This window comes from Apus apus, chromosome 21, assembly GCF_020740795.1.
Source record: "Apus apus isolate bApuApu2 chromosome 21, bApuApu2.pri.cur, whole genome shotgun sequence".
Classification (NCBI taxonomy): domain Eukaryota; kingdom Metazoa; phylum Chordata; class Aves; order Apodiformes; family Apodidae; genus Apus; species Apus apus.
Genome location: NC_067302.1, coordinates 3,700,618 through 3,712,976, shown reverse-complemented (window position 1 = coordinate 3,712,976; position 12,359 = coordinate 3,700,618). Strand labels below are relative to the sequence as shown.

The window sequence follows — 12,359 nt, the reverse complement described above, 5'->3', positions numbered from 1 at the left end:
GTGAGAGGACAGGGAAGATGCAGCCTCCACGGACACCCCCGGCTCCCAGGCCAGAGCCCACTTTGCCCCTCGCAGGTCCTGAGTGGGTGGGCAACCTCTGGGACTGTCCCCCAGAGAGGGGCTGGGAGGCACCTGCAGATCCCAGTGCCAGGTGGTAAATGGTCCATCACTCCCCAGGCCACCAGGACTGAAGGGCATGGTGCATCCCAGGGGTGGGGGGGCTCCTTCCCTGCTCCTCGGGGCGAGCAGAGCCGTCCTGGCAATCCCAGTCCATCCAGGACGGGCTCCCCTTCCCAAACCCTGGTGTGTAGTGCCAGAGGAAACCAAACGAATAAAAAGGAGAAGAAAGAAAGAGAGAGAAAGGGCATGGAGCGTGGGGGGAGGCTGGGCAGGTCGCTGCTATTGCCCCTTGGGGATGAAGGGTTCCCCCTCCTCCGGCTCCGGCCGCGGCCCCGGGTCGCTCAGGCACCGCAGCATCCGCTGGTTGCTGGGACTGTCACTGGTCCCCGGGGTGAAGACATCGTCGGTACCAGGGGAGGAAGGCTCCTTCACCCGCATCACCAGCCCCTCCTCGTCCTCCTCGGGTGAGGGTGGGAGGCCACCACAGCCCTTGGGCTCCTCGTTCACCAGGTCCATGGACTCGGGGGACTGCGGGGAGGCCGGGTCGATGGTGATGATGGGCAGGTTCTCTGAGTCCGCCTTGGGTTCATAGGCCAGGGGGTCTGGGGGGGGAAGAGAGGGGTCAGAAGGGCCCAACTCATGCAACCAGGAACAAACTGGGTCAGGCTAACCCAGGGAAGAGAAGCAGGGGGTCTCAGGAACCCCCAGCTGATGCCCCCCAAATGTTCGGGGCCTGGGTTCACTCCCTCTCTGATTTTTCCAAGCCTGCTGTTTAATCAGAGAATCCCAGACTGGTTTGGGTTGGAGGAACCTTAAAGATCATTAGGATCCAGGACACCTCCCACCAGCCCAGGTTGCTCCAAGCCCCATCCAACCTGCCCTTCAACACTGCCAGGGATGGGGCAGCCACAGCTTCCCTGGGCAGCCTGGGCCAGGCTCTCCCCACCCTCACACTGAAGGATTTCCTTTCCTCCTCATGTCCAACCTCAATCTCTCCTCTTCCACTTTAATCCCTTTTTCCGGTTTCCACACCCCGCCTGCAGCCGCTCCAGCCAGCCCAGCCCTGCTTCCCGGCTCCCTCTGCTGATGAACCACCGGCTCGGCAGGACACAGCAGCGCCCTGACAGCCTCACACTGTCCCCAGGGCAGGGCAGGACACACGGGAGAGGAGGAACCAACGCTGGCTGGAGAAGACGCCACTCCAGGGGCAGGTCTGGAGGCTGAGCGCTCCTGGTCATCTCCTCCATCTCCATCTTCACCTCCCTCCTCCTGGGACTTGGCTGCAGTGCAGGCAGGGCAGTGGGATGGGGACAGTTGGGGCTGGAGGAGCTGAGGGGGTGCAGGACAACACGACCTCGAGTGTCTCAGCACCAAAGTGCTGCTGATGACCAGCTTGGTCCCACCTACCTGAGCCAATGCGAGCCCGGGACATGGTGGGAGAATCCAGCTTGTGAGCAGGAACGGTCAGGTAGTTGTTCATCTGGAACGGGAGCACAGGGATCGTCTCTTGTTGGGAGGGGCTTGGGAGAAATGGGGCAGGGGAGGCAGGGACCTGACTCCAGGTCATGGGGATGAGCGGGAAGCAGCAGTGGGACGCAGGGAACTCGTGTGTCCATCCTCCCAGCCCTGCTGCAAGGACTCCCAGCCCGTCCTCGGGGCCGGGACTCTCCAGGTGCCCCACTGAACCTCAGCCCCCTCCCCACACAGGACACTGCTGTCCTTCCCAGGTTGGGAACCCCTCCTTCACCCCCCCCCAATCCTCCCCGGCCCACGGCAGCATCCCTGCTCCAGCATCCCCTTGACACCTTCTGTTCCAGCTGCCGGGCCTTCTGCCTCCGCAGGAGCATCTGGTTCCAGGCTTCCTCGTAGGGGTCGGCCACAAGTGTGTGCCTGTTGTAGGATCTCAGCTGGAAGAAGGTCCCAAGAAAAGGAGATGGGTTAAAACCAAACCAAAACCACACCAAAAGGCAAAGGAACGTCAGGGCAGCCTTTCCCTTGGAGATGGATGGAACGGCCACCAGTGGGCAGAGCACAGCCAGGCAAGCTGGTGGCTCGTCCCTCGTGTGCTACCACGGGATGCCTGATGTGGACACAGCAAGGGTTTAAACTCTGGGTTAAGCCACCAACCAAGCCAGCCTGCCACTCAGCACCATCTCAGCACCATCCCAGCAGGAAAAGCCTCCTGGGGAGGGAAAGCCAGACCAGGAACATGAGAATCAGCCTGACCAGGAACACGAGGAACAGCTGGGGGTGAAGGGCCCAGCTGGCCCTGTGAACTTCTGGTTAGAAGTGGTCCTGGCCACCCCCAGGGAACGGGGGGTGGTGGGACAACCTCACCCTCTGCCTGGTTTTCTGCAGGTTGTTGCGAAGGATCTTCCGGATCTCCTCCTCCTTGTCCTTGGACAGGGCTGGAAGGATGCGCTCCACAGGGAGGGCCTTGGGGTTGATGTTCCTGCGTGGACAGACAGGATTCAGAGGGACACCACCAGGGCCACGGCAGGACCAAAGGCTTGCTTGCCCAGTGGCGACCAGCAGGGAGCACCCAACCTGGGGCTCCTCGGTGGCCACGGCCAGGGAACTCACTGGATGGAGACGGTGGAGACGGCGGAGGGGATCTTGCCAATGCCCCCGCTCTCCACCAGCTCGATGGCCTGCTTCATCTCCATCTTGTGGTAGAAGGCGATGAGCTGGGGCTCCTTGGAGCGCTCCCCGGCGATCAGGCACTTCTTCACATACTTCTTGTTGAAGCGATTCAGCCTTCCCAGGGGCGAGGGGAGAGGAGGAGCAGGGACACTTCAGACCTGTCCCTGCTCAGCACCCGCTCCCTGCTCCCCACCCCTGGCCCAGGCCAGCAGAAGATGGGTCAATTCCCACCCGCACAGGTCAGGCCAGACCTTCCCCAATTCCCTCCCAAGGCTGGCAGCCTCCAAAACACCCAGCAGCTGCTTGCATCTATCATGGATGGTCCTGAGCTCCTGCAGGGCCGGCCACCAGCAGCTCCCACACTGCTGTGGGTGTGTTGGAGGTGGCACGGAGAAGGGGTGCAACCCAACCCAGGGCTGGAATCCATCACGAGGAGCTGTTACAGCCCAAGGAAAAGCCTGGCACAGGGCTGGAAAAACCTGCCAGGTAGTGATTCAAACCCTCCCCCAGGTCACCAAAGCTCCAGACTCACTTGTCCTTCCAGTGGTGGTGCCCGTAGTGCCCACAGATATCCTCAATCCCCGTCAGAAGGTGATCCAAGAACTGGAAGAGAAGGTCCAGGCTATAAGCAGCTCACAGGACCACTGCCCACCCCCCTCCCCACCCAGGCTGACACAGGGGAGAGGGCACTTGGGGGGTTGAGGGGGCAACACCAGGGCTGTGGGTCCAGGAGGGGCCTCAGGAGGGCAGCAAGGTCCTACACAACCGGGGTTCTGCTGCTCTACCAGGCACAGGGGAGGGCTGGGTCGGAGCGGGCACTGGACACACAGAAGGGGGCGAGGCCTCGTTCTGCCCCCCCTTACCTTGGGCCCGGATTTAGGGGCAGGTCCCGCTCTGTGCACCCTCCCGGGGACAGCGGTGGAGGTGGCAGAAGCAGAGAGAGCAGAGAGCTACGGCCGGGTGTGGTGGTTACCTGCGTGTGGATCTCTTCGTTGATGGAACGTTTTGTCTCTTGCTTCTTCTTCACGGCCAGCAGGTCCACCAAGGGCCGGATGGTCATGCCCTAGGGAACGGGGAGGGGGGGGTCAGAGGTCCCCTCAAAGCAGAGAGGGGTGGGTTTGGCACAGACAAAGCCCAGGGCTCCCCACTGCTGGTGTCACCTGGCAGCCTCTGGAGATGTTGGAGAAGGGGGACAGTGACAGGGCCAGGGATGGAAGATGGGGACACGCTCCTCACTCTCCACGCACACATTTAGACTGCATCTTGGGAACTATTTCTTCCTGGAAAGGGTTGTCAGGCCCTGGCCCAGGCTGCCCAAGGCAGGGGAGGAGTCCCCATCCCTGGAGGGGTTCCCAAGCCGTGTAGATGTGGTGCTGAGGGACATGGGGCAGTGGTGGCCTTGGCAGGGCTGGGGGAACACTTGGACTGGATGATCTTAAAGGCCTTTTCCAACCAAAATGATTCCACGACTCGATGCATCTCACTAAATAACCCTCTTTTCTGTCACCACCTGCATCCCACCAACCTGCACAAAGACTGTGAAGAAGATGACGGTGATGATGGCTGTGAGGAACATGTCCCTCATCCCAAAGTGCCTGTAGTCCAGGAGGTAGCAGAGGGAGAAGGCGATGGCTCCTCGCAGGCCCCCGTAGGCGATGATGAACTGGTCCTTGGGTGTCAGCTTCACAATTCGGAACTTGTTGATGAACCAGGTGAGGACCAGGACTCCTGGGGGAGCAGGGCAGGGCCTCGTGTGAACGGACAGTGAAGGATGCCCTCCAGCCCTGAAAGTCCTCCCCAGGAGCCCAGCTTGCAGTGTCAACCCCTCAGGGCCATGGGCACAGGTGGGTGGTGTCCTGCTCGCTCATCCCAACACCCCTCACCAGCTCCACCCCATGTTTAGCACAAACTCGGCCTCATCTCCCCACAAGGCCAACCACCAGCAAGGTTGATGCCCGTGGTGGAGCACCCAGTCAACTCCAGTCTCCCCAGCAAGGCAAACTTGGGCCTTGTGGCCCCCAGAGTTGCCCAGGACCATCCCCAGGGACTTTGCCACCACACTGACACCTCACCTAAGACTCTGGCGATGAGGCAGAAGAGCAGCGTGCTGATGACAAAGGTCCAGTTCCAGTAGTGGTGGCCAGCCACGGTGGAGACACCCAGGAAGATGAAGATGAGGGTCTCGCTCACACTGCTCCACATCTTCAGGAAATACTTGATGGTGGTGTGGGACTTGTGGGAGATGTTGGCTTCCACGTAGGGCCGCATGACCACGCCGGAGGCGATGAGCCTACGGGCAAGGTCAGGGCACTCAGCAGCCATGGGGACACGGGGACAGCCCCAACCCCTGGGCCTGCAGCAGGTTTGTGCTCTGGTACCAAACCTCAGGCTTGTGAGACACCAACAGTTATTCAGGGCCCCCAGAGAAGGCAACACGAGGTTTCTCCTTCCCCCTGGAGGGCAGGAGTGAGCACCAGGGCCAGGCAACACAAGACCAGGTCACTTTGAGCGCTCAGCAGATCCCACTGACCAGGACAACAAGCTGCCAGTGCCCTGAGATCTGTGGGACAACCCAAGGGAGTCACTTCCCTCACCTGCCTCCCTACGTCTCCCAGCCTAAAGCCACCTCTGGCCCTCACTGGGCACGTCCTGGCCGTGCTGGGCCAGCCAGAGGGCTGTGGTGGCCACCAGAGCAAATCCTCCAGATGGTCTTGGGGACAAGGAGAGTGGGGGGGATCTCCAACCCAGCCGTGCCCCAACTCACGCCATGATGCCCGAGAGGTGGAAGAGCTCAGCAGAGAGGTAGGCCATGTAGCTGTAGAGGAAGACGAAGAGGGGCTCGATGACCCTGATGTGGGAGGTGAAGCGGGAGGTGAAGGCAGTGATCACCCCGTAAATGACCCCCACGAAGACACCGCCCAGGGACACCACGAAGAAGCTGAAGAAGCCGAGGAGGATGTCGATGATGGTCACCTGCTCGAAGGTGGCAAACTCCTCGAAGAGGTGGTAGAGGACCTGGGAGGGAGGAGGGAGAGAGGGGGGTTGAAACTGCACTGCTGGCTGGAGGAGACCTGCTCAGGGACCATCCCAGGGGAGCAGAAGAAAAAGGAGCCAGGGCTCATAGGCTGGACTTGATGATCTTAAAGGTCTTCTCCAGCCTTGGTGATTCTGTGGGAGGTGCCAAGACCCACAGGGACCAGCTCCCTGTCCTCTGTGGCTCATGGTGCCATCGAGATGTGTCTGGGACAGCTCTGCTCCCAGCCCCAACTACCATCCCAGGAGGTGATTAGGTCAAGGTCTGAACCAGCCAGAGACTGTTCCTGGTTCCCAACAAGAAGGTCAGGACAGATCCAGGCTGGGAGATGTTGCATGGAGAGAAAAAGCCAAACATCTGCTCAGAGAACAGCCCAAGCCTTTCATGCAGCTTTGGGCAACCTCACAGGAGGAGCCAACCCCGGGCTGTGTCACCTTCTCCCACCTCCAGACACATGTACTGGAGAGACCTTCAAGCCACGTCAGGATGGGAAATGGGCTTCAGGGAACCCTGCAGGGATGGCAGCACCTGTGGGCAGTGAGGTGCCACCTCCAGCCTGCCAGGTCCTGGGACAGCAGGAGACAAAAGCATTCCCTAGGGATGGGAATGAGGACACAGGCCCTGCAGGGAGCCCCTCTGGTTAAACGGGGGGAGAAGAGCCTGAGAAAAGTTCTGTGGTGGGACAGCATGTTCCTCCTCAGGCTCTGCAGCACGCTGAGCTGCCAGCTCCGCAGTGGACAGCTGGGATGTGGGAGAAGAGCCAGGAAAAAGAGATGGGTTGGAAGAAATGGTAGAGGTCAGCTCTGCAGAGGAGAGGAGGCCGTGCTGACAGCCAGCACCTGGAACACAGATGTCCTCTGGAAATGGCATGCTCCCAGAATGGGGTGGCCTGGCCCCTCCTAAAGGTTCCATTTTGAAGCTGCTGCTCAAAGACGGGGGCTGAGGGGTGAGCCGGGTGGGACTCCAGCCCCGTGGCTCTGCCCTTGTCACAGCTGGCCATGCCCTGTCCTCCCACCTCCTCGGTGCTGCAGCTGGGGGGGCACAGTGGGGAAGACCACGTGAGGAAGGAGACAGGAGGGAGCAGCAGCTCTGGCAGCACTGCCTGACCCAGCCCCTCCACGCTCCTTCCCTGGTGGGACAGGCCACGAGCAGGAGGGCAGAACTTCCTCCAGGAGAGCAGATTCCCAGGAAACTGAGGCACTGGCCACAGTCCTGCTCTCCAGCCTGAGGTGACATCTGGCTGGACACGTGCTCCTGCCCTCCCCAAACTGCCCAGTAAAACATGTCCCCCTGCAGTGCCTGGAGTCACTGTTTTGAGCTTCTGCACCTGAGGATGGTGAGGAGCAAGCGGAGCTGCTGCAGCTTGGCTGGCAGGAGGCCCACGGGGCTGGATGCACAGCTGCCAACCTTGGGGCCACCACCCCGAGATGCTCCAACCCCTTGGTTGATCCCTCCCCCAACACCCACTTACCACCGTGACGGCGTCGTTCAGAAGGGACTCCCCGAAGACCAAGATGTGGAGCAGCTCGTTGATGTGGATCTCCTCAAAAACAGCCAGAACAGCCACCGGGTCCACGGCCGAGATGATGCTGCCAAACAGCAGGTTGGCCAAGAGGCCAATGTGGTTCAGGCCAGGGCCACCCAGCTGGCACACGGCGTACATCAAGCCACCCAAGAAGAAGGCATTCCAGAGGGTCCCCACCACGGCGAAGATGAGGATGGTGCCCAAGTTCTCGGTGAATTGGCGTAAAGGGAGGAAGTAGCCAGCATCCAAGATGATGGGTGGGAGGAGGAAGAGGAAGAAGATGTCTGAATTGAGGATGGGAGGCTTTTCACCCACCCCTTTGATGAGCCCCCCGACCAACAGGCCCACCACGATGAGCAGGCAGCTCTCGGGGACAATGCTGGACACTGAAGGGATCACGTGGAAGCCTGGGGAGGAGGAAGACAGAGCAAGACATGGATTAGCTGTGCAACTGGTGGATGTTCTCTGCAGGAGGACACACCTGAGAGAGCCAGGGGGCAGTTCTCAGCCCTCCCTGCACTCCTCAGGAACATTTGCTCATTGTGTGCCTCAGTTTCCCCTCCTAACCCTCTTCTTCCCCACGCTCCCAAGCTGTGAAGTGGGAAGTGCAGCTTCCCCAGGCCCACGTATCACAGAGTCATGGAATGGTTGGGGTTGGAAGGGACCTTAAAGATCATCTAGATCCAACCCCCTGCATGGGCAGGGACACCTCCCACCAGCCCAGGCTGCTCCAAGCCCCATCCAACCTGCCCTTCAACACTGCCAGGGATGGGGCAGCCACAGCTTCCCTGGGCAGTCTATTCCAACACCCCCAACTCTCCCAGCCTGTCTCCAGAGCAGAGCTGCTCCAGCCCTTGGATCATCTCTGTGGCCTCTGGACTCTCTCCAGGAGCTCCATGTCCTTCCTGTGTTGGGGCTCCAGAGCTGGACACAGCTCTCCAGGGGGTATCCCCAGAGCAGAGCAGAGGGGACAATCCCCTCCCTTGACCTTCTGGCCACACTTCTTTTGATGCAGCCCCGGACCCGGTTGACACAACATCCCTTGACCTCAGGCCAGAAGATAACAACACATCCCAGCCCACCAGGCACCAGCCACCCTCAGGGTGTCTCAGGGGACCCCCAGGCCCCCGTGACAACCACCTGCAGCACAGGCAGCTCTCAGCACGAGCTGTTGGTGGCTCCAGCTCCTCCCACGGCAGCTGCTCGTCCCCGTGGGCGCTGGCACTTCCCTCCCGTCAGACGGAGCCTGCCCACCCAGGCACACCCTGTGCCAGGCACTGGCAGCAGCACCAGCACGTTGCCCACCCCTGGGTGTCCCCTATGGAGAGGACAGGGAGGGGACCTGGTGCTCAGCAGGTTTGAGGATGATACTGGAGCTTCAGGAACAAGCTGGGAGGTTTCCTAAGCCTGGTTGCAGCAACTCCTACCTTCCCCGAGCTGCTCCAGGGGCACAGAGTGGGGCAGGACACAACCTTGGGGTGCTGGGCTATTCCTGGGGGTGCAAGGTATGAAGGAACATGACCCTAAAGACAGATCCCTGAGCCAGCTGGGACCTGCTGGGGTGACATCCATCCCCCACCCCCAGCTCCAGCAACGTGGGCATCTCCCTGCCACGTCGGGCAGGCAGCACGATGCCAACTGAAGCTTCAGCCAACACACCCACCCCCACAGAAGGGTTTTGGGTTCCCTGGATCCTTTCCCAGGTTTTATAATTATTATTTTGAAGCACGACACATTTGTTCCTTGGCAAGGGAAGAGCTTTAAAACAAGGAACCCTGCCTTGGCATCCCATGTTCCTCCGTTCCTTCCGGCCGGGCGGCTGTGCCATCTTTTCATCATTTCACAACAGATGAAAAAGAACCCACCCCTCTGGGATGAGCCACCACCCTGCTGGTGAGCTGAACCCCCCTGCCCCCCCTCACCCAGCCTGCAGGGACCACATCTGTGCCCTGGTGCTGGCTCATCCCTCCTCCACCTGCGTGGCCGAGAGGAGAAGGCGCCGCACGAGCTCCGATGGGAAAAGCAGTCGCTTCCACAACCAGTCCCCAAGGATGGACAGTGAGCCAGCTACCAGCCCCGGGCACAGCTCCCCAAGGGCAGGATTAGACTTGAAATTGTTACCTGAGCTGTGGGTGCTGCCTCTGGTGTGGGGGAGCCCAGCCCTGCTGAGGCTGGAGGATTCATCACACCCAAGGCCCATTCCGGCAGCACCTGGGTGGCTCTGGTGGGTCCCGGGTGCTGGGGAAAGGAGCCTGGTTTGTATCTTGGCTTTGCCACAGCAACACCAACCTCTGAGCAAACCACCCCGTGGCCCCCAGGCACCAGGGGAAGCCAGGAGGAGATGGGAAGCATCCAAGTTTTCTCCCAGTATCCAGGACCGCCCGGGGCTGGATGTGCTTCCTGATTTACCCCCATGGGATTTTTCTTCTCTCTCTGATCCCTCCCTGGAGCCCAGATGAGCTCTTGAGCATCCCAAGGCAGCCCTGGAACGGAGCTCCCCATCAGAGCAGAGGTGGAAAAAAGCTTCAAGAAGACTTATGGTAGAAAGAAGCTGTGGCTGCCCCATCCCTGGCAGTGTTGAAGGGCAGGTTGGATGGGGCTTGGAGCAACCTGGGCTGGTGGGAGGTGTCCCTGCCCATGCAGGGGGTTGGGACTGGGTTAACTTTAAGGTCCCTTCCAACCCAAACCAGTCTGGGATTCTCTGATTCTATGACAAACCCTTTTCCTAGCCCAGCTCATGCAAATACTGGGAATAACTGGCCCTTCCAGCACAGAGGGAAACTGTCCATCTCAGCGTGTACCAGCCCTGGCTGGAACCAGGTTTAAAGCCACCCAAGCAGCAAGAAGCCAGCAGCAAAAGCAGTTTTTGCTCACTAAGTATGTTCAATCATGAATAAAACACAAACACTGACAATTACTCAGCTCTCCCTCCTTCCCCACAGGCCCCAGGATCCCATTAAACTGGAACGCTCGCGTGCTGATGTGAATTCAGTGTTTTAGAGCCTTTTTGTAGGGCCCTAAAAATACACTCACATGGGCTGCATGTTAATTATGCCTTTGATTTCACTGTATCTCAGGCATTTTTTTGCTCCCTGCTTTCCCTGCTCTGTATTTTTAGAGCACTCAAAAGCTCCCCAGTTCCGAACTGGTGCTGGGATCCTGCTCTGGGGTGGGGGGATTAATGGGAAGAAATGTTCTCACCACGGGGGTGATGCCAGGCAGGGGTGAACCAGCCTGAGCCCAGTTTCATACCTGAATTTCTCTCCCAGAGGATGAGGGAGGCTGTGGCAGGATGATGAGGATAAAAGTATGAATCATGGGATGGTTTGGGTTGGAAGGGACCTGCAAGATCCTCTAGATCCAACCCCCCCAAGCGTGGGCAGGGACACCTCCCACCAGACCAGGTTGCTCAGATCACAGGCCAAGGGCACATCCAGGGGAATAAGTCTTGACAAGAGACTTAATAATATTAATAAGCCTTAATAACCCCTTAACAGCCCCCCTGTTCCTGGCTGCCTTGGTAAAGGGTGATTTGCACACCTTGGCTGTGCCACCCACCTGCCCGGGCACCTCCTGGTGCCACCCCCTGTCCCCAGACCTGGTGGCCCTGCTGCAAACTGGGACCGAATCCTCTGCCACCACAGAGCTGGGATGAGGAGGGAGGCAGGGTGGGCACAGCAAGACCCAAAATGCTCCTTCATTTTTTGCTCTGCACGTGCTTTTTTGTGGCAGGAGAAGAGCAGCGCCCGAGAGGTCTCCCTGGCCAGGAGGGCTCCAGATGCTCGGGACGGAGCCAGGAGCACTGATGGAGAGACAGGGATTGCACCAGGAATCCCAGCCTCCCAGCAGGCTGCTGCCAGGACACCCTGCACAAACAAGTGTCACGGGAGCAGAGGGGACAAGGCAGGGTGGTGCCCACCACCTCTGCACCCAGAGGAGGAGCAGGGACGCGCAGGAACAGGCAGGCGAGCACACGCAGCAGCTCTTCCCCTCCCTGGGTTTTCTGATGGTTTTCTTGAAGCCCACCCAGAGGGAAGTTCCCCAAAACCCCGTTTTCCTGGTTTTCCATCCCCAACCCACCAGCAGGAGGCACCCACAGCCACCTGAGCTTCTTCCTCTGGAAAACAAACTCCATGGGAGCAGCTCCTCGACCAGCGGCCCCGAAACCACGAGAAGCCAGAGCAGTTGAACAAGCAGCAACCCTGGGAGGTTGAACAAACAAGGAAAAGGAACTCCACAAGTTAATGAAACTGGTTCCTTGACCACATCAAGCATGCCAGCCTGTTTGTGGCCCAGCAAGGCCAACGGTGGGAGCACTCTCTGGTGGTCAGCTCTGCTGTGGGTTACAGCAGAAAGGAGCTGGGGTCTCTCTTTCCAGTCTTAACTGCACTTGAAGGACAGAAGGAAATCACAATCCATCAAACTGAAGAGTTTTGGGGCAAGGAAAACCTTTGCAAGGCCCTGCCTGTGCTGCAAAATTTTGCTCTGCAGCTCCTGAGCACTGACTGTCTCCACTTCAGTGCCAGGACACTGCACGGGGCCATCTCCATCCAGAAGCAGGAGGCAAGACCAGGAATTTTCCTCCAGCACCAAGAACCACTGGTACCTGTGGGATTTTGCAGCCAGGCAGGTGATTTTTTTCTCCCCTTGGGGCTTTTATTTCAGAGGCTGGGGAAGCTGAACAAAGATGTTTGAGCACAACCAACCACCTTCAGCCTTGGCAAGGACCTGTTCTCACCCCAGCAAACACGAGGTCCCTCATTTCAGCTGCTAAAGGTCCATCCCCATCCCACCAAGGGGGAGCTGGGCAGCTCCTCCCAAGCCCCTGGCTGCTGGTGGCTGCAGTGCCACCTAAATATTTACTCCCAACCAAAGGGTTTGGGAAAGACTCTGACCTACATGTGGGTTGTTTTTTTTTCCTCCCTGGGCTGTATCTGGGTTACTGCAGCCCCAGTGCAGGGACCTGGTATTATATAAGCTCCATCCAAAAGAGTCTGCTCCTTTGACTCAAAAACCCACCAGATCTGATCTGCCTTC

At 59.2% G+C, this 12,359-nt stretch overlaps 1 protein-coding gene across 1 annotated transcript in view; it reads right to left on the bottom strand.

The window, feature by feature from the left end:
* Nucleotides 1–369: 369 nt before the first annotated feature.
* Nucleotides 370–12,359, bottom strand: part of SLC9A1 (solute carrier family 9 member A1) — a 31,163-nt gene continuing 19,173 nt past the window's right edge. The window contains exons 2-12 of the mRNA XM_051637799.1: nucleotides 7,269–7,729; nucleotides 5,528–5,778; nucleotides 4,836–5,053; nucleotides 4,289–4,491; nucleotides 3,737–3,826; nucleotides 3,296–3,366; nucleotides 2,704–2,877; nucleotides 2,458–2,572; nucleotides 1,926–2,027; nucleotides 1,528–1,600; nucleotides 370–722 (exon numbers count right to left, since the gene is read on the bottom strand). Coding sequence (XP_051493759.1) covers nucleotides 400–722; nucleotides 1,528–1,600; nucleotides 1,926–2,027; nucleotides 2,458–2,572; nucleotides 2,704–2,877; nucleotides 3,296–3,366; nucleotides 3,737–3,826; nucleotides 4,289–4,491; nucleotides 4,836–5,053; nucleotides 5,528–5,778; nucleotides 7,269–7,729 — 2,081 coding nt within the window. The 3' untranslated portion in view covers nucleotides 370–399. The remainder of the gene's footprint in view (nucleotides 723–1,527; nucleotides 1,601–1,925; nucleotides 2,028–2,457; nucleotides 2,573–2,703; nucleotides 2,878–3,295; nucleotides 3,367–3,736; nucleotides 3,827–4,288; nucleotides 4,492–4,835; nucleotides 5,054–5,527; nucleotides 5,779–7,268; nucleotides 7,730–12,359) is intronic.